The 22,924-nt window shown below is 38.1% G+C and overlaps 1 protein-coding gene across 1 annotated transcript in view; it reads right to left on the bottom strand.

Moving 5' to 3' along the window:
- Positions 1–22,924, bottom strand: part of CUNH9orf135 (chromosome unknown C9orf135 homolog) — a 64,143-nt gene that overhangs the window by 5,864 nt on the left and 35,355 nt on the right. Inside the window, exon 5 of the mRNA XM_006086849.3 lies at positions 7,784–7,841. Coding sequence (XP_006086911.1) covers positions 7,784–7,841 — 58 coding nt within the window. The remainder of the gene's footprint in view (positions 1–7,783; positions 7,842–22,924) is intronic.

Here is a 22,924-nt window from a genome sequence, read left to right as displayed (position 1 = left end):
CCTGAGATTGTGGAAAATGAGATAAGCATGATTCTGGGATCCAAATCTTGGGAATACTTTGAAGGACACAGAAGGAGGGATATGGAGTGTGTTGCAATGTCATAGATTCTGAAGGGAGAGGGAGATTGAAGAATGCAGTAGTAGCCAACAAATGCTCACTTCTAAAGAAGCTTCATAGAGAGCAAAACCTGACAAAACATAACCAACAGTAAGGATCAATCTCTCATCAACTCTAAGGGTACTGTTTTAGGAAGGGTCCAAGCTGTGGGCAAACTACGGCCCTCGGGCCAGATCCAGCCCATTTGAAATGAATAAAACTAAAAAAAAAAAAGACCGTACCCTTTTATGTAATGATGTTTACTTTGAATTTATATTAGTTCACACAAACACTCCATCCATGCTTTTGCTCCGGCCCTCCGGTCCAGTTTAAGAACCCATTGTGGCCCTCGAGTCAAAAAGTTTGCCCACCCCTGGAGACCGCTGAATGGCCTGGCCTGCGTGATTCAGTGGTTGAGCATCGATCCATGAACCAGGAGGTCACTGGTTTGATTCCTGGTCAGAGCACATGCCTGGGTTGTGGGCCCGATCCCCAGTAGGGGGTGTGCAGGAAGCAGATGATTCTCTCTCATCACTGATGTTTCTATCTCTCTCTCCCTTTCCCTTCCTCTCTGAAGTCAATAAAAATATGTTTTTAAAAAGAAAGAAAGTTGAATGAAATGTTCTCATAAAAGATGCAAAAATAAGGAGCATCAGATAAAGGAACACTGAGCACTGAGGGCAACAGGCCCTGCAGAATCAGAAACCACTAAGGTGCAACAAGAAAATCACTGCCTTAAGGTTAAGAACATGTTCTTCTTCCTTTTCTTCTCTTTTCTTTCTTTCTTCTTTTTAACATGTCATAGAAAGGCAGGTTAGGATGTTACAGGAGGGTCCTCTTGGTCAATAGGGCCCCCAATTGACCTTCCTTCATTATGAAGGACAAATAGAATATGGTTTTACCATTTATATCAGTAAAATGTATCCATGTATCTTTAAGTTATAGGTATCTATTGTACTGTTAGATACCCAATCCCTCCTCACCCCAACCCCATCACTCCTTGAGTGTTATATTCTTACACAAGGCACCATTATTTCCCAAACCTTCTTTTTTTCAAGAATAAAATTATATTGCTATTTTTTAGTCAAAAGATACCCAATACTCACCCAGTTTTTCCCAATTTCCAAGGGACTGTTCTCTGGTTATTCTTATTTAATTTCATGCTTTTTCTTTAGGACCTTTTATTTTTGATAGTTTTATTTTCAAGGTCATTTTCCATTTTAGGCCTGCCTTCTGGAATATCAGTAACTCTGTCTAATTTACTATTATAAGATAATTTAAAAGCATAGCTCAATTCCTCCATCCAGATCATCCATAAAAATGCATAATGGGTTATGTTTCCTGGCCAAATCAGTCACTGTGAACTAACCTTGTGTCCACCATTACAGACAGCTATTAGCCACCTGGCATTCATGCAACAAAGACCATTCTACCCTAGCAAGCCTATAAGTATGCTCATTTAGAGTTCTCCAGTTACTCTTGAAAAGGCATTTTAGGCAGCAAACTTATTAATGTGAATGTCACACTGGATGGAATGAAAGTAGACATAATAGTAGATTGCAGAAATATTTCGTTTCATTATTTTCAGTATACATCATGTATAAAATTCTTTAGCACTTATATACATTTGACTAAAGACCCGTCTTCCCCTAATAAGGTTGTCTTCTAAGCACACATGCAGAGTAATGTGGGAGGAAAAGAAAAATTCCCTTACAGCTAAATCTACTTTATCAACCCTGGGATCACAGGGCATAGGCATCTCAGACAGATCCCTTCATTCATCTCCTTCACTACTTATAAAGTGATGTCATTTCTATTGGGCATTTTTTTCTCCTGATGATTTAGTTCCAAACATAAGAGTAATTGTCAAATATAGCAATATTAAATATATAAATAATTATATATTTTTGTTACATATTTAAGAAACATTCATTACCTTTTTTATTTGATATAATTTTACAAAGAAAAAGTGCTTGTAACAAATGCAGGTATTCAACTGAAGGAAAATAGTCACAGGGAGCACAAGGAAGTTTAGGCTATGAGTTTACATGTAAACATTGATGACATTAATGAGTCTAGTCTAGTCAATACAGTAAGTTTTCATCACAAAGAAAAATATGGGGATCTACATGAACAAACATTTCACAAAATAAGCTGACAATATTACACACTCTCTAGTAATGGCAAGCATAAAAAACTAAGCAATATACTACTGAACCTTAGCTATTGACTGATTTTTTTCCTGCTAATGAATAAATTTTTTATTGGTCATATCATTTTAATCACATAAAAATAAATATCATTCTTCTTATTTCTCAGTCTATATTATGTGAGGACACCTGCAACTGTTTTATATGTGTAACGGTGCAGTTAGGTAAAAATTTGAGTCTTAGAGTTCTCAATTTAAATTTTTTGTCACCATTACAAAAGTCAAATATGTTCACTGTAGAAATTAAAGATAAAAAAGAAGAAAATGAAGTCTCCCACTATCTTAAGTTCCCTGGAGTAGAACTGAACTTTATGACTTAACCAGAAAGGAGACCTTGGTTATTTAACTTCAGAAGCCAATATAAGTGCAAATATAATTACAGAAAAAATAGGGTTCTTTTTACTAAAAGGACACAATACCAAAATAATCAAGAACTGAGTTTTCTGAAAATAGATATCCATCATTTCTCAATTGTTGGTGATACACGAGATGAGCAGAAGTTATAATATTTATTTCTAATTTTCAAGCAGACTTGATTTCAATGTCTGCCAAAATCCTTAATAAAAAAGATTACTTGGTCATAAATAAATGGCTATTAGGATGGGACAGGATTAATGAAAGAGACAGGATCAATAAAAGAGAATCAAATCAAATAGTAGAATTTGAGAGCCAGAGAGCTCATGAATACCTTTCTGTCTATACCAGTGAAGATGAGAGAGAGAGAGAGAGAGAGAGAGAGAGAGAGAGAAGAGAGAGAGAGAGAGAGTTTGAGGAACTGGCTCACATGAATGTAAGACTAGAAACTTAGGCAGAATTTCTATATTACAACTGTTGAGGCAGGATTCCTTCTCCAAGAAACCTCAGGTTTTCACTCTTAAGGCTACCATCAACTGATTGGACAAGGCCCACCCACATTACTGAGAGTAATCAATAAGGCAAATCCTATTGTATTCCAAATAACTGGGTGAAGCTGTGGAAGTCCTGTGAAGACACATCACAGGGCCGGAACATTATCTAGTTAAATTTCAGGGCAGAAGTTTGGCAAAGCCCTTCTTAAGGAGGCAGACAAGTAAAGGCAACTCCAAGCTTAGGGTAGTTTCTTTCATGTGAATGAGCTGAATTGAACAATAAAGGGCTCCTAATGATCCTGCCCACTTCCAACTCCTATCTAAGATGCATTTTTGTTTGGAATGATACTCAGAGTATTTCTCAATCAATACAACACCAGCCAATCAAATTGAACAAGTCCCGGTTAGGCAGGTGTTAAACTTCCAGAAGGTCCTGGCTGGGCCCAGAAGCCATGAAGCACAGGAAAAGCCCAATGCTTAGGGCCCACATTACTTTTGGAGTCTGACAATACTAGTAATGTTTTCATTTCTTTTAGAATTTTTAAACATAAATATAACAACAATGTAACTATACTTATACCACTAAATTGTACACTGAAAATGGGTTAAAATAGTACATTTTATATTATGTGTATTTTACCACACTGAAAAAGTGCAGAAAAGTGCTTTTGAAAAGCTAACTATATTAAATGATGGAAACTCCTAGCTAACCAGGAAATGATGGTGATAATATAACATCCAAAAAACATCTCGAGGCAGAAAACTTTGGTACCTAATATGCAGAAAATTTTGCTTAAAATAGAGTATAGAGGACAAAAAGTACTTCCCAGGAAAAAAATGAGTATAATATGCTTTAGTTTTGTATAATAACACTTATTCATTTATTGGCAATAATTTCAAGAATATTAACAATAGCAGGGTTGGCTAACTTCTAAATATGGGTGCTGGAAATCAAACTACCAGACAGCAGGAAGGAAGGGTGGGGCCAAAGACTTGTCCCCTGTCCTAAAGGCTCACGTAACCTACAACACAGCCAGCCATGGACCAGTCCTCCAACCTACCTTCTCTGAATCTTTTCCTCTCTTGGTTCTTTGGGAAAAGGAAGGGGAAGCTTTTAAAAGACAATATCTTTCACTGAAATTGGGTGAGCCATGAAAAGTACCCAGTGCAAGAAGTGAAGTTCTGAAGATGTAGCTTGCAATTCTCATTCATTTCTCTCCTTGGAAATAATTCCTTAACTTTCACATATTCTGTATTTCCTTACTTATGTCTAGAGTTCTGGTATGATAAGTTGCATTTTCTTTAAGTTTCCCACAATGCTGTCCCACTTTATGCAAATACACATTTAAACAAATGTAAGAGCCCATCATATAAAAATTGATAAAAGTTTCAATTCATGCACAAAATTTGAAGTAGTATGAATCCAGATATAATTGCAAAAGTGGTAGCCTGAGTGAGTGGTGAACTATTTATGCTAAGGCCATATGGTAAAATGCCTAGCATGAAAAAAAATAGTAGTATTTTATGAAGTATACTAGAGGCCTGGTGCACGGATTCATGCACTGGTGGGGTCCCTCAGCTTGGCCTGTGCCCTCTCACAATCCGGGACTCCTCAGAGGATGTTGGAGAGGCTAGGTCGAGGGACCCCCCCAGTGCATGAATCCATGCACCGGGCCTCTAGTATGCATATAAGATCTTTGCTTAATCTCTTCGCACCCTCCCCCTCCCCTCTTCCCTCTGAGATTCATCAGTCTGTACCATGTTTCCATGCCTGTGGTTTCCGCTCCCGTGTTAAGCATCTGACTCCTGGTAGTCAGTGCGTGTCATACGTACCGGCCGGTCGGTAGGCCAGTCACTTAGGCTTTTATATATATAGATACTTGTTTATATGCAAGATAACCTCAGTTACTATTCTGCTGTTATTTAGCCACCCACTTATAATTTTAAATATTTTTATATTCTATAAGAATGTAATACAACCATTCATTAAATAGGGGTGCTAAAAAGCAGTGCTAAAAACATGTCTCAAAATCAATTACTTTGGCTTGGAAGTGAATGAACGAAACTCTAACTAAAGCCAAACAACTGCCATGGCATGTGTGCTATTAATGTGGAAATAAGCAATGGGGAAATATTAGAAATAACGCTGAAAAAATTAAAACCATAAGTATGTAACACAATGGCTAAAGACTTATGCACTCAGAGATACACCCTTAAATTTCTGCCTATGGAAAATTCATCCTTCAGGCTTTGTGAGTTTGTAATTATGTCTTCAACTTCATTTTGTTTAGAGATGGAACCAAATTCCATGTATATAAGGAAAGAAGCCTGAATTGCATTTTTAAATAACATATTTGTTTCCTTGTGTGTTTTTTGATTATAAAAATCAGGATAAAAAATGTAGAGATGAAGAAAATGACCAACTTTAGTAGCATTTTGACAGTTTTTTCATTTTTTCTCCTATGTTTTACATAGTTTAGATAAAATATATGTTCAATTTTGCATACTAATGTTTTTCTTAACCTTAAATCAGCGGTTCTCAACCTGTGGGTCGCGACCCCTTTGGGGGTCGAACGACCCTTTCACAGGGGTCACCTAAGACCATCGGAAAACACATATATAGTTACATATTGTTTTGTGATTAATCACTATGCTTTAATTATGTTTAATTGGTAACAATGAAAATACATCCTGCATATCAGATATTTACATTACGATTCATAACAGTAGCAACATTACAGTTATGAAGTAGCAACGAAAATAATTTTATGGTTGGGGGTCACCACAACATGAGGAACTGTATTAAAGGGTAGCGGCATTAGGAAGGTTGAGAACCACTGCCTTAAATGAAGATTTATCAAGACACTAAGAGCTATCTTTCATGTTATAAAGGATACAATAACCTCATCATATGATTATAGCATATTCAATTAGTACTATTTCTAATACTAAAACATTAAGCATTTTCCAAGTTTAGCCATTATAAATAATCCAGTGACTAGTATCTCTGCATTTTAAATTATTTTCCTTTGGGGAAATTTCTTAAAAGGAAAATTATTAGATCAAATAGTATCTTGATACATACTGCCAAATTCCTTTCCAGAAAGATTAAAATAATTTACAATTTGTCTGGCAACAGATAAAATAACCCATCTTGTCCTGGCAGGGTGGCTCAGTTGGTCAGAGCATCATTCGTATACCAAAAAGGTAGTGGGTTCGATTCCCAGTCAGGGCACATATCTAGGTTGGGGGTCTGATCCCTGGTTGGGGTGCATACTCGAGGCAGTTGATCAGTTCCTCCTCCTCCCTCTCTCTCTAAAATATATTTAAAAAAATCTCACCCCATCCTCACCCCACTGCGTATTAAATGTATAAATTTAATTTTTAATTAATTTAGTTTTCCAGTCCTCTAAAATGGTAGTTATTCCCTTTTATTTGAGGGTTCTGTTTACCTCTGAGTGAATATTTTTAAAAATTAATGGCTGGAATCTTTCATGGGTTGCAGTCGGATGGCAGCTGGAGTGGGAGTCCAGGCTCAGGTCGGCTGAATGTCCGAGATGGCTTCTTCATTCCTAAGCCAAGCTCAGTAGTGTTTCTCCTCATGGCCTCGCGCTCTAGCCCAGGAGCCTGGATTTCTCATGAGGTAGCTCAGGGCTCCAAGAGACTTGGAAGCAGTCTTTTTATAAGCTAGGCCTACATCTGGCACAAGGTCACTTTTGTCATGTTCTATTGATCAAATCAAAAGCCTGATAGTCCAGATTCAAAAGGCAAAGAGATATTCACATCTTGCTGGGAAAGTGGCCAGCACAAACAGAAGGCCAGCCATCTTCAGAGACAATCTACCACATCTTTATTGATCTTTACTAATCTAAGCTTTTCCTGATGAAAGTATTTTAAATTTGTGTTGCTATAGTAATTTGTATGCTTTTTCTTTTATAGTTTACTAACCAGTTAGTGCTGATGTGAAGGAAAGATACTGTTTTTCATATGCTTAATTTGTATTTACTCACCTACTAAATGGTCTTATTTAATTCTCAGTTTAATATCTTGGTTTTCCTAAGAAGGTAATCATACTATCTTAAAATAAAGATAAAAATTTTCTTCTCCTTTTCAATAATCAAATACCTTATCTATTACACTGGTTAATCGACAAGCCTAATAAGATGCAGCCTTGTTCTGTTTCTGTTGTATAATTTTTTAAGTACAAATATATTAAAGTAATAAACTGGACATATAATATCAACATACACATTTCCCAAAGCTAAATTAAGCCAATTACTTTTATGTGTCAATGCAATACAAATGAATAGAAAGGCAGGTTCTTATTCCAGATAAATTAAATTCAGGGACAGAGATAATAAAACAAGATGAAGAAGAAAGCAACTAATATGTTTTGGACACTACAATATTTTCTCCCTGAAATCTATAAACATCTAAAAATAAATCATAACAATAAAATATTCTATGGACTCCCTCCAATAGAAAATATCTCTAAATAAATATAAAACATCATAAATCTCAGCAATTGTCCTCTCTTCCTAAGCTTGACTATTTACACTAGACGTACAGAACCATTTTATGTACATAAACAAGTATTAGAATGTGGCTTCACAGCCCTCTTATACTCACAAGTAGCTGATAATTATATGGTGGAGTGTAGTTTTCAGCATATGTTGTCAATGCACACCTAAGAGGAATAAGTCAGTATCTGAGAAAAGAATGACTTAAAAAACAAACATATTTAAATGTTTTAGTGGTGTATACTTTACATAAAATAAAACCATTTCAAGGAGGATTGGCCCCAATAAAAATTTTAAAACCTACAATTGTCTCAGCCTTGTTTTCAGTGTTACCTATCACCAGCAGGGGGCCCTTCCTCCATTACTTCCAACTCAGCACCATCCACTACTCTCCTGTGCTAATGATATGCTACCAATCCCAAGGATTTTAAATTATTACCTGAGCTTGGGTGCATTCTGGACTTTTGGGACTCACTTTACCACCCATTTTCTGCCCCTCAACTCTTTTTGATCCTATGCCCCATGCTCTCTGCTGGATGACAACTGAAAAGATAATAGCGGACAACCACGAGGACTGAGATATCATAGCTTCTCCAACCTCCCCCCATTAAACACGCAGTAATGCAGATGAAATACGCCCTCCCTCCCCAAAGTGTAGAAGCACAGCCAGGCTCAAAAGGAAAAACCTGAAATGTTGGAAATGAAGGACATACTCATTAGAATGGGAAGCCATAAGCTGATGTCCCAGGATAGGACTGCAGTTTGAACTGCATGTCAAAGAGCAGAAGACGTGGTCTTGGGGATTTCACAGAAGGCAAGTGCTAAACTCTTGCAGCCAGGAGTCTCCATATAATACAGACCAAAAAACTAGAGTAACCAGTCCAGGGAAACTTGCCAGAAAGTTTCTTTCTGTTTGAAACTGAGGGTGGGGTTTGGGAGGAAATTATTTTCCAATGAGAAATTAAAGTCCTAATTCTCTGTTCTGATAATATTATGAAATGAGATGGTCAAAGAAACTCCACTGGTAATTGCACATCTAAAAATATTGGGTACAGGGAAACTGAAACATTTCAATGCATGGCCGAGCTGGTGGGAAAGTAACATAATCCAACAAATAAAGAATTCCAGCCTTAGCCGGGTTGGCTCAGTGGATAGAGCATCAGCCCGCAAACTGAAGTGTCCCAGGTTCTACCTGGTGATAATCACCAATTCCTGACAAGAAGTGGTTTCCAGAGTAGTAGCTTGTTAAAGAAATGCAAATACTGTCATGTGCCGCATAATGGTGTTTCAGTCAATGATGGACCAAATATACGATAGGGGTTTCATAAGATTGAAATGGAGCTAAAAAACTCCTATTGCCTTGTGGTGTTGTAGTCATCATAACATTGTAGTGCAACACATTACTCACGTGTGTGTAGTGATGCTGGTGTGAACAAACCCACTGAACTGCTGGTGTATAGGAGCATAACACATACAATTATGTAGAGCACATAATATTTGAGAATGATAATAAATGACCATGTTACTGGTTTGTGTATTTATATCCTATATTTTTTATCGCTATTTTAAAGTATATTCTTTCTGCTAGAATAAAAAGTTTTCTGTAAAGCAATATGCCGTGTTAACTCGGTCAGCAGACTCATACACCTCATGACTGCATCATTTTCTTTTGTGCTTGATTTAATCTCATGTTATTTTGTACAGGAACAGGCCTGCATTCTGTTTGTAGCTTAGGAGCAATGGGCTATCTTGTACAGCCTAGGTGTGCAGTGGGCTACACCATCTAGGTTTAAGTAAATACACTCCACCATCTTTGCACAACAATGAAATCACCTAATGATGCATTTCTCAGAGTGTGTCTTTGTTGTTAAGCAGTGTGTGACTGTACTTCAGTCCCACTCAAGATCTACTGAATTAGAAATTCTGAGGGTGGGCCCAGCAATCTGTGTTTTCACAAGCCCTCTAGGTGATTTTGATGCACACTAAAGTTTGAGTACTGGAAACTAAAAGAACAAAAATTAGAAGTGTAACTTTCAAACCAGCAAATAGGACTTTTTTCCCCCCAAAAGAGGCCAACCTAATACAAAGCAGGAACTGTGAATACCAGAAAAGAAAATCAATTTCTGCTCGCCAGACAAATTAAAATCATAAAATTAAATATATTTGCAATCACAGTGAAAGTAAAGGGGTAAAGCCCATCAAGGAAAGTATTTTCTCAGACTTAAATTGAACTACAAATTGTTTATGCAGTCCGATTCTATGCTTTTATACCTAGAATTATTTTCAAATAAAGTTTGAAAGCAAAAGAATATAAAAGATACATCATACAAATATTAACCAAAAACTATTAATTATAAAGATTTGCTAATCATTACCTATTGATTAAAGGAATAAGTCACCAAGAATATATGACATACTCAACAACACATAATATATGTAAAGCAAAAAATGACAGAATCACAAAGATAAAATGATAATTCCACAGGCATAGAGGAGGACTATAAAACATTCCTAGATCCTTCAGTTCCTTAAATCCAAATTTCTACATATATCCTCCAAAACTATACATATCAACAGCAACGCAAATAAAATCACACAATTTCCCATGCATGCAGCAAAACAGAGGCCAGAAAAGTCTACAAACTTCAGTTTAATGTAGTGAGGAAAACAATCCAGAATTGGTAGAGTTAGATCCGAGCCCAAGCTGGAGCAAAATTGGGCAGGGATTACATGGAAGAGAGGAAAGAGTGGCAACTCCCCAGTGGGGATGGAATACAGAGAACATGGACCCAGAAATAGAGCATTCTTCTCTGATGGGGAAAAACTGAGACCAAGTCTGAGACTAGAGGATCTGAACATTGGCTTTTAAGAAAGAGGCTTGGAAAGTATGCAAGACCACAACGTCAGCCTTGGTGTGCAATGATTCCAAGGAAGCGAGGGTGGGGACAACTGGCAAAATAAAGAAAAATAAGAAATCAAGCCCAGAAATTAAGGGTCCTAAAACCACCGCTCCTCCAAAAAAAAAGAATAATAATAATAGAAGTCATTAATGAAATAAAGTTCACTTCACTGTTCTAACAGAAGAGGGCACTCTTGAACTAAAATATTGAGGAAATGGTCCAAACTTCTTATCCCCACCCCCCCACCCCCCCTCCACAGAATTTACCTGATTGCTGCTAGGCCAGGAAAATTAAACATACTTAAAATGTGAGAAAAAAAAGGCAACATCACTATGAGAAGAAAACAGTAAATAAGAATAAAAACTAAGCTGATGAAACTCCTCCCCAGAAACATTCCTGGTCAGAGAAGTCCTCTATCAGCTTTTCTATTCAGCGATGCACTAGACATTCTAGCAAAGGCAGTAAAACAAGAAAAAGAATCATTAGTATAATAATTGGAATGGAACAAAATTTTCATTGTCCACAGATAATAAAACTGTCTACATCTAAAAATCTAAGAGAATCTTTGAATCATAACATCAGGCAAGTTTCAGGACGGTTGTTGGATATAAGATCAATACACAAAAATAGTATACTCATATATCAGCAATAAGAAATTAGAAAGCATGACTAAGTGGAAAAATCCCATTTATAATTGCAATAAAATTTCTAAAATTCCTATAGCAATATATGTAACAAGATTTATAAGATATTTATGAAAAAATTCAAAATTTATTGAAGGACATGAAATAACTCCCTTGTTTATGACTCAATCAATATCTATATTAATAAAAGGGTAATATGCTAATTAGTCCGGACATCTTCCAGACATCCTTCCAGACAAAGCCATGGTAGCGGGAGTCAAGGCAGAGGCGGTTAGGGGCAACCAGGCCGGCAGGGGGGCAGTTAGGGAGCGACCAGGCTGGCAGGGAAGCAGTTAGGGGGTGATCAGGCCGGCAGGCAGAGGTGGTTAGGGGTGATCAGGCAGGCAGGCAGGCGAGTGGTTAAGAGTCAATGGTCCCGGATTGCAGTCAGACATCCCCTGAGGGGTCCCAGATTAGAGAGGGTGCAGCCCGGGCTGAGGGACCCCCCACCCCCCATGCACAAATTTCATGCACTGGGCCTCTAGTATGTTACATATGTGTTTATATATGTATATATACACATATATGTAATTTCTAAAATGTTTACAGTCTGACATTATATATGTTTTGATTAAATTATAATTTAAAACTTCTATTGATCAAAAGACAGCTTGAACAGTTAGAAGAGAAGCCATAGAGAAGAAAAATCATAAAATTAACCAAAACAAGATTAATACCCAGAATAAACATTCTTACACATCAATGAAAGACAGAATCCCATAGAAAAATGGACAAAGCCTATAAACAGTCAATTCACAGTAAAAGAAACCAGAAGGCTAGTAAATATTTTAAGATAAATTCAGTGATTAGTGAAATGCAAAGTAAAACAACAATGAGGTACCATTTCATACCCATAAGATTGGTAAAAATTAAAAATATTGTTAAGGATATGAAAGAATGTGTATATTTATACACTACTGGTGGCAGTGCCTTGCTAAATTGAAGGTGCATATATCTTAATACCCAGAAATTCTGTTTCTGAGTATAAAGAAATCCTTGCATATATACTCGAGGAGACATGTATAAGGATAGTCAATGCAACCTCATGTGTAATGGTGAAAATCTGGAAGGTAATGTCCAACAATAGAGTGAATATATTGATGGCTATGTAAGTCATTATAAATTATTTCCCTAAAAAATACAAAGCAAATTTTGTAAAGATGTCAACTTATATTTATAATCAGGTAATGAGTAGATAAATGGGAGTTTGAATAGTATTTATATATAAATATTTAATAATCTTAACATGGAAATATAAAGAAAATATTCCATAATCTTAAGATGTTTAAGTATTAATAGATGACAATGAACTTATTTGCCTATCTTTTCTTTTCCAAAGTTATGACTCAAATGATATGATTATCAGTCAAATATCACAGTTTTGCTTTGGGCAGGCCAACTTGCAAGGCAGCAGTGGGCATATCTCCACTCACTTAAAGGGCAGAAACCCATTCTATCCGTGCTCAGGCCCTCCGCCCTATCTTATTATCACCTCCCAGCACAGAGCCTGATACAAGGTAGGCACTGAAAAATATTGAATGAATAAAGCAATAAAATTATATATAAAGAGATATAGATTTACAATGAGAAAAAGTAAATAGTGGAAATTAAAATATTCAGTTATTTATTTTTTAATCCTCACCCAAGGATATGTTGTATTGATTTTAGAGAAAGATGAATGAGGAGAGAGAGAGAGAGCAACATAGATGTGAGAGAGAAGCATTGATTAGTTGCCTTTCGTACATGCCCCACCTGGGGATTGAGCCCCAAGCCTAAGTATGTGCCCTGACTGGACTGACTGGGAATTGAACCCACAACCTTTTGGTACAGGACAATGCTCCAACAATTTAAATACTGAATGACTTTCAGTCAGTTACTTATAAACTCTTTATGATTAGCACCCCCCCTTTCAAATCTGCAGAACAGAGCAACAATCTTTAAGTGATATGTTTCATCAAATTTGAAATAAGATGGTCTTTTGAGAATAAAAATATTTAAAAATCAACATAAATTTTCCTCTTAGATATCAGCTTAAAGCTATAGCTGAATAGAGAATATAAGAAAAGAACAAGTCCATTAGAAGAGAAATGGCCTTCAGAGAAACTCAGGAAAGCACAAGGTCAGAAAAGTAAGGGAGGCATCTTCCTGGGGAAGAGATGTCCTGGCTCATAAACAGACTGCTCTGGTTCTGGGAGCAGAGATGGATTACATCAACATCAGTGTTCCAAACCAGCAAATGGCAGCCAACAATGACTTTCATTCATTGTCTGGAGCCACCAGGAGCAAGCCTGTGCCTCATGGTGCTGCTTACTACTCCATCCCTACCTATAGCGTATAGGTCCAAATATCAGCCTCCAGCCCACAGGCAGCCAGAGCTCTCAAGTGAAATCCCACTTGAGAGATACCAATGGAAAAGGGCCAGTCACTCTCCCGAAATGAGAACCATGGGATATATCATCCTTACCTGCAGAGGGAGTGAATGAAGACAATAGGAAGAGAACCCTGGAGGTTTTCTAGTCCTGATTCCAGCAATCTTTGAAAACCAACTCTCCCATGGAATTTCCCAGAGCGGTATTTGGTAATTTTTAAACAAACTCTTCTTTTGGCCCAAGATAATTTCTACAACTGAAAGAATCCTGGCTATTATAACCAGGCAATCAGAGTCTGGGATCATTGATTATTGTAATCATATAATTAACTCCCCTTGCCCTGATGCCAAACAACATTCTGATTATAGTTTGGCTTCCTATATGTTTTTATTTAAACCACAGGAGAATGCTTTTATTAGGCTGACATGACTGGTGTGCTTGAACATTTTATTTCTCATTATAAATTAACTATTAGAATTCTGGATTTCTTTGTGAGTTTCAGGAGCACATCAATCTTCATGAGTCAGTCAAATTCTGAAGCATGGATAAAAGGGAAGGAAATATAAAACTGAAGACAAGATTCTGATAAACTCACCAGGATAATCCATGCTGTGAGGACACTTGGAAGTTGGACAACTACTTTCACTCGGCACTACCCACAATTTGCCACATGCGCCCCCATTAATCTTTAATGGATGTAAGGCAGAGAACAACTAGAGATGTTTTGTAAGATGAGAAAGGAAGAGAAGTCTTATACTCAAGTTATCATTAAAGCCATGGTACTTGTTAAAATACCTACACGTGCACTAACACCAGTGGTAACTTGCGTAAATCTATGACAAGACAATGCACTAAAACCCACAGAATCAGTTCTCAAACCTGGAAGAACTTTGAAGATCAATTGCTTCCTTTCTGTTTTGTCTGGAGGAGAGGAAGGTAATTCCTCTCCCAGCTTCCCAGCAGCCAAAACAAAGAAATATAACCTCTACTCCGCAAACAAGATGGTCCCACCTCAGAGTCTGAATCTGAGTACATGACTCAAAGAAGCAGAGAATTAATTTGGAGTTAATCCCATCACCGGCAGCAGCAGACCCTGCATTTATTATTTAAGATGAGGGCCATTATTTAGCCAGATTACTTATTTAGCCACAGGGGTCCAAGGGGTCTACCTGACTGTGTGTGGTAGGAGGAAAGGGGGAGCTTACATCCACTCTGGGAAATTCTGTCTCATTCTTTTTTTTTGTAATATATTTTATTAATTTTTTTACAGAGAGGAAGGGAAAGGGATAGAGAGTTAGAAACATCAATGAGAGAAACATCGATCAGCTGCCTCCTGCACACCCCCCTCTGGGGATGTGCCCACAACCAAGGTACATGCCCTTGACCGGAATCGAACCTGGGACCCTGCAGTCCGCAGGCCGACGCTCTATCTACTGAGCCAAACCGGTTAGGACCTGTCTCATTCTTAACAGCATTCATCATTTAAAAATAAACTATATTGTGCTGAAATGAATATCCCTGCTATTTCCTCCTCCTTCTACCTACTAAATGAAGCCACATACACCAAATCTGATCAGTGTTCCACAGCTGCTGAATGCCAGGCCTATGTTTTAGAAATCAACTTCTAATGAGCTAGTGTCCAGGAGATAGAGAAGGAAGATATAATGGAGGACAAACTGAATCTGCTTTTACTCCTGATCCAAGCCAAGCCCTTGCTAAGTACCTTAGCAGTTTGGAAGCAGTTCTCCCCTCCCATCAAGAATACAGAACTGTGAACCCGAAGATTCTAGTCTTTGTTTACCACTAAGCAGTCATGAGGCCTTGAGCAGGTCACTTAAACCCTCTGCATCTTAATTCCCTATTAGAATCTGCTCCATACATATTTATGTTTGGATTAATTAATTAATGAGGAATTTGGATTCCTTAATTCTCTCTGCTTTGATTTCCTCCTCTATACAATTAAGAAAATACCTACCAAATGGAGGAAAGGAATAATGGATAATGCATGTGGAAGTACTTTGAAGGATATGGAGCATTATATACATTTAAGCATGAAGGGCAATGTCCTACAGTGGTTAAAGACACAGACACTGCAGTCAGACAGACAAGACAGGAGTTTGAAACCCAGCTCTGGTGCCTTTCGAAAGTGACTTTACCTCTCTGAGCCCTTTTCAATGGAGGTAGTTTGCAGCATCCATTCTCAAAGAATGAGAACTAAATTAAATAAGGCACAGAACAGCCTTAACTCAGACACATAGTATGTGGTCATTAACACTAGAAGAAAAAACATTACTGTAAGGATAATAATCAAATAGTGGAAGGACATGGTTCTCTTTGCATTTTAATTGGGTTATTCAAGCTGCATAGTGGAGAATGGATTGCAGGGGAGGCAGAGGAACTAGTTAGAATACTTAAATTAGCAATTGGTCTGAGTCAGAGACCTCTCTCCTGTTCCAGTCTCAAATATCAACCCATTTTTTGACATGCTCTTCCTCCCATCTTAACTGCCTCAACGAATAGCCCCAATGACCCCCAGTTACCTAAGCCAGAAGCTTGGGAATCAACCTTGAGTCTTCTTTACCCTCATAATTAATCAGTCATCAAGTAAATGTCTATCCCTTTCAATATGTCTAAAATCTGAACCCTTCTCTCCCTCCACACCACCACCAAAGTAATTATAAATAATGGTATTTTATGACAACCACATAAATTTTCACATAAAGAGAAATGCCAGCAATATTGGCTTATCATTAACACACATGGGATAAAAGGAATGCGGAAATTAAATATAAATTCCACAGCCATGACATTTTGAAAATATTTACCACTCACTTGTTTTGTTAGCTCATTAGTCCCAAAAGTTTGAACTGCTTGCATCCCTGATAGATTAGCAATGACAAATAGGTCATTATAAATATTATAAACTAGAGGCCTGGTGCATAAAATTTGTGCACTGGGGGGGGGGGGAGGTTCCTCAGCCCGGCCTGTGTCCTCTCACAGTCTGGGAGCCTTCAGGGGATGTCCAACTGACAGCTGACAGCTTAGGCCTGCTCCCCATGGGGACTGGAGTGAACCTAAGCCAACAGTTGGATATCCTTAGCGCTGTCGCGGAGGTGGGAGAGGCTCCCGCCACCACTGCTGTGCTCACCAGTCATGAGCCCGGCTCAGGGCTTCTGGATGAGCAGCGCTCCCATGGGGAGCACACTGATCACCAGGGGGCAGTTCCTGCGTTGAGTGTCTGCTAGTGGTCAGTGCACATCATAGCGAACGGTCGTTCTGCCATTTGGTCAATTTGCATATTAGCCTTTTATTATATAGGATAGCCTATTTATAGGTCAAATAATGGTAGAAGTAGCCATATAATCATGGTAGTTAGAGGCATGAAGGTTGTTTCAATTATTTCTGTGCTTTAAAAGTTAGTGGCTTAAAATAACAATCATTTTATTGTCTGGTTATTCTGTGGGATGACTGGGTTCAGCTGGGTGGTTTTTCTGCTCCATGGGACATCACAGCTATGGGCATGCAGGTATTTGACTAGACTGGAATATCTAAGATAGCTCAAGCCCATGGTTGGCAACCAGTTTTGCCTGTTGTCTGGGAGCTCAGTTGGAGCTGGCAAATACAGTGCCTTGGTTCACCTCCATATGCCCTCTTCATGTGTCTTTGGTTTCTCACAGCATGTCAACTACAGTCCAAGAATCAGAAAGTAGCATCTACCAGTCTCCTTAAGTGTGTCTACATTCAGATGTCCCAGAACATCACTTCTGCCACATTTTATTGATCAAAGCCAGTCACAAGACCAACCCAGATTCAGAAGGCAGGCAGATAACCTTTGCCCCTTGATAGGAGCTGTGGCATGTTTGTACAGAGTGGGAGGAATTGTTGGAGGCCACCTCAGGAGATTAGCAACCACAATAAGTAAATCAAATACACCTATCTTCATATTTTATCTGGAGGGCCTTAGTGAGCACACCTGAATACACAAAGAAACCTGACCTTCAACTTTGTGGGTGCAACTTGAATAGCTATTCTAAGGAAGTTAGATACAATAAAGGCTTGTAAGAATGTTCTGAATTAGCATATTATAATGCCCTAACTTTAGGTCTAACAGGTACCATATCATGTGCTTTCACAAAAATTTTCTTATCAAATTACTTGAATTACCCTACAAGGACAGAAATGGAATAGGTTATTGTTACCCACCATTAAAACACTCCTGTGCCAAGGCGCACAACTCAAGTCAGAATCTAAGTCACAGCCCCAAATATTAACGAATGGATAAGTGTTCCACTTAGTCATTCGGCTTCAATGTACACCAGCTAAGGAAGGAGTAATGCAAAGAGCAATAGCAGGTAGGCTGACTCTGAAGTCATTTCAGCACATTTGGCCAACTAGAAAAGCAATCAGTTACTCAGCACTAGCTAAGCCACCTATTCCTGGGAGCCCCAGTTGGTGATATGACCTCAGGCAAGATTCCTCAGGGAAAGTGTCAAGCCAAAACCAAGGTATATATTAGAAACCATTAACCCAGTTTGTTTGAAAAAATGGAAAAATTGATTCCAAAAATTTCAAAAGAGATAAAGAACCTTTTCCCAGTACTTCCTTTATGAGCTTGGCACTCAAGGCCTGGCCTGCCTAAATGTAGCAATTATCATCTCCATGTTTACAGAGGAAAGTGATGTTCAAAGTTCTCCTGGTTGGTCTATCATTCAGAGAACAGCATAGAAAAAAATGGCTAAGACCATGAAATTTGGTATTAGATGCTCAGTTCAAATCCTGGCTTGTTATCACTTACTAGCTATGTGAGTTTGCACATGTTATTTGATTTCTCTGTGCCTTTGATTTTCCCTCCATAGAAAGTAGATAATGATGGAACCAAGTCACAGAGTTTTTGTCAGAGTAAATGAGTTAGCATATGTAAAACCCTTAGAATAGTGTCTGGAACATAATAAGCACCATGTAGCCATTTGCTATTTTTAGTATTAGTCTTAAAGTTTTAAGTTACAGAAACCCAACTTAAACTTAATTAAGAAAAACACACACACACACACACACAAAAAGGAATATATCAGCACATATAAAAAAATGTCCTCAGAATTCTTTTTCCACATCTCTGCTTAGCTTCATTTATAGGTGGATGCTCCCCACAGCAGCAAGATGCCCTCTGTAATCTGCCACCTGAAGCATGAGAGAGCATCTTGCCCTAAACTCCACTTATTATCCTAGAGTGTTTTCTGATTGGCCCAACCTGGGTCATGTGGCCAACACTTCGGGTTGTGGGGGAGAAAAGCCAGCCCATCCATTATATGACCTGACTGATTGGGGGAGAGGATGCTGTCCAAAAGAGAAAGCTGGACACACAAAAACAAAAGGTCCTACAATGAGTAAGATGGGGAATCAAGGATTGAATTCCAGTCTGTCTCGCTCCCATTCTACTGTCTTTTCACCACACCACTCTCCTCTTCACATTTCCTTTGTTGTTACCCTCATCACTGTCATGACAGGGCAATTTTTTAAAAAATTTTTTCTTCTGGAAAAATGTTTAACACCTGGGTGGTATTTTACCAAGAGATTACCCACCACACAAATGACTGAACAGAAAAAAAGTAAATGCCTTGCGCTGTACTTTGAGAAAAGAAGAAGAGAAAAAACCCTCTTATTATTCACATGCAGTCCTGTTCCTCTGGAGAGCGACAAAGGTTTTACAGATGCTAAATGCACCCGTGAGAGAAATAAATTGAAGGTTTAAAACTGTGGCCTAAGCTTGCTACTACTAGTGTGAAGTAATCACTCCACACACATATGGATAAGTGCTCTATGCCAACAATGAAAACTTAACTGCCTGAACTACTTTTTGACCTCATTTAACTTGTCCACTTATGTGACTTCAGATGCCTTTCTCCTTAGTATCATAAAAGTTTAGAGCAGGGAAGGATTTTACAGATCATTTGGTTCAATCCCCTCATTTTCCACTCATTTTCCAGATGGAAACCATGGAAACCAGAGAGGGTTATTAGCCAGCACAAGGTCACACAGCAAGTTGAGTGCAGGTCCAGAAGTAGAAGTCGCGTCTCCTATTTCTGGAAAACCACACCATGTCCAAAAAGCTACACAGTGATCCAAAACACTGTGAATCTCTTTCTTCTCCAGGCATGTGGATCGCAATAAGTGCTTGGATGAATTCTGGAAATGACACATTTTAGGATAAATGACACATTTATCCTAAAATGTCACTACCATCAGGAGGCAATGAAATTGAATAAAAATAACAAGACGCATTGGTTTGGGCTGACCTTATAAGAGGTCTACCTTTTATATCTTTCCATCCTCCAGTAGGTGGTCAGTGCTCCTGGGCTGCCCTCAAACTGACCCAGGCTCCCATGGACCTGCTTCTCACTCAGAAAATACTCTATGCCACAACTGGATTTTCCCTGTAAAAAAACTAACTTCTCCTGTAAACCATTATCCCAGGGCCACACACATTATATATGCATATTTAAATAAGAGCTTCTGAGAAATAAGAGCTTAAAATTATATTTATACTTGGATCAACTTGATGTGGTTTTGTTGTCATTGTTTTTGTCCCATTGTTTTGGTTCCTGGTTGTTTGTTAATGGTCACAGCTGCAGTCCAGTCATTATACACAGAAAACCTTACTTAGAAGGAATTGGCTACAATAGTCTTGTTCTATGGACAAATTGTAAAATGATTTTATATTAGATAATCATATATCCAGGGGCCTTCTGATAATTAGTGAGTTATTTTTCCATGTCTCATAAAGAGTACTTCCAAATGAAGTGAAAGTTCCTTGAGGATTTTTGAGAGCAAGATAGGAGGGCAAAACTGACTTGTAAGTTAGCTTCCTACTTATAGTCATGTTCCTATCCCCTTTTCCTATGTGTCTTAAAGAAAATGTGCCTCTCATTACTTTTCTACACCTTTCATGTCTCTATACATGTAGTAAAAGCAAGGTACGTTGGAGATCCCCTAACATGTAACTGTACCAGTTTGAGACTATAAGAGCACTGTTGGCCCGGCCAGTGTGGCTCAGTAGTTGAGCTTCGACCTGTGAATCAGGAGGTCGAGGTTCAATTCCTGTTCCGGGCTCATGCCCGGTTGTGGGTTCAATCCCCTGTGTGAGGTTCTCTCTCTCTCTCTCTCTCTCTCTCTCTCTCTCTCTCTCTCTCTCTCCTCTCCATATATATATATATGGGGAGAGAGAGCACTGTTGATGTCTAAGAGGCCATTGAACCTCCTTGCCTGTCACCCCTTCCATCACTGGCCAATGCCAATTCCTTGGAAACTCATTGATGGAAATGCAACCAACTCTCAAGAGAAACAATAGTTCTGGTTCTAGATGAGCTCAATTAGCCTCAAACTATATAAATCTCATTTTTAAAGTTTAAGTCATTGATACCACTTTTAGTCTCAACTACTCCTATATTATAATTTAATTTTTTTCTCTGTCTGTGACTTATGTGAAAGGAATTTATTCACAGAGCCCTTTTCTCTATTTAAGGTCAAAAGTGACAAGTCCAGTGGTGTCCAACATTCTAGTTATTCTGATTTTCAGTATGCTTCACTGAGATACTTGCTGCCAGTTTAAGGAGGAAAGGTGTTGTGTCTTCTTCACATTGGTTTTAAATTAAGTAGGTAGGCTCTTGGTTAAGTTGTGAGAAAAGAAACAAACTGTCAAATGCCATCACAGCATAACGGATGTTATATTAAAAATTAATATAAAGGCATCTGACTGATGTCTCCTTAATAACAAAGCTATACCTGTTTTCTGATTTTTTGTTGTTGTTAAGAGGTAACCTGAGGTTTAAATTTACATTATGATTACAGCTTTTCTTTTATAAGTTGAAGCACATTATTTTGGTCCATTGAGCAAACTCATTCTTATTCATTGCCTTTTAAAGTTGACATTTAACTTCCACAGCTGTACAGTTGGCAAGAAGCAAAAGAATATTTAATATTCAAGAGAGCATATTCTAAAATATCACAGCATTCTATTGTATGGAATGCCCTATAATTAATGTACATTAACTGAAAGAAAGAATTGCGTATGAAATTAGCAGAGAACGGTTGAAGGTACTCATATATTTTATTTCTTTGTTAATTCTCATTAATCAAATAAAACAAGTAATTCTAGCAATTCAAACCAATAAGAGATGATTTTCAAAGAGACCTTGTCTTCTAATGTATTTACTAGCATAGAATTGAGATCAACTTTTGGTTCTACAGGCCTTGATGTCTTAAATCAAATAAGATAGGAATTAACCACACCCTTTCCAATTATAATTTAATGTTCATCATCAGAAATCATTTATTCAGCCAAGAAATAACTACTGTGCTTGTGTTATAGGTCAGGCTCTCTGTTAGACACTAGGGATAGAGCTGAGGCAGTCTTGCCCTTCAGAGCACTGACTTTAGAGCAAGAAGGACAAACAAGAATGTAATCAATTGCAACCAAGGTGGATAAGCGTTGTGATAAAAGAAAGCACACAGTGCTGTACATACCCACAAGGGACCTAGCATGGGGGCTGAGAGTAGCAGTAGGAAGGGAAGCTCCTCTGGAGGCAGTGACATTTCAGATCAGACTTGATGACTTCAGGGTTAAGAATGAATGTACATATGAAAACATGCTCAAAGTCACTAATCATCTGAGAGATGCAAATTAAAACGACAATGAGGTACCATCTCACACCTGTCAGAATGGCTATCATCAACAAATGACAAGTGCTGGTGAAGATGCAAAGAAAAAGGAACCCTCATGCACAGCTGGTGGGAATGCAGACTGGTGCAGCCACTGTGGAGAACAGTATGGAGTTTCCTCAAAAAACTAAAAATGGAACTTCCATTTGCCCCAGTGATCCCACTTCTAGGAGTATATCCCAAGAAACTAGAAACACCAATCAGAAAGGATATATGCACCCCTATGTTCATAGCAGCACAATTTACCATAGCTAAGGTTTGGAAACAGCCTAAGTACCCATAAGCAGATGAGTGGATTAGAAAACTGTGGTACATCTACACAATGGAATACTATGCTGCTGTAAAAAGGAAGAAACTCCTACCATTTGCCACAGCACGGATGAAACTGGAGAGCATTATGCTAAGCGAAATAAGTCAGTCAGAGAAAGATAAATATCACATGATCTCACTCATATATGGAATATAATGAACAACATTAACTGATGAACAAAAACAGATCCAGAGACAGAGAAGCATCGATCAGACCGTCAAAAATCAGAGGGAAGGTAGGGGAGGGTGGGGGTAAGGGGGAGAGATCAACCAA

Source organism: Myotis lucifugus, unplaced genomic scaffold (assembly GCF_000147115.1).
Source record: "Myotis lucifugus unplaced genomic scaffold, Myoluc2.0 scaffold_31, whole genome shotgun sequence".
NCBI classification, from domain to species: Eukaryota; Metazoa; Chordata; class Mammalia; order Chiroptera; family Vespertilionidae; genus Myotis; species Myotis lucifugus.
This window is presented reverse-complemented; position numbering and strand designations above follow the sequence as displayed.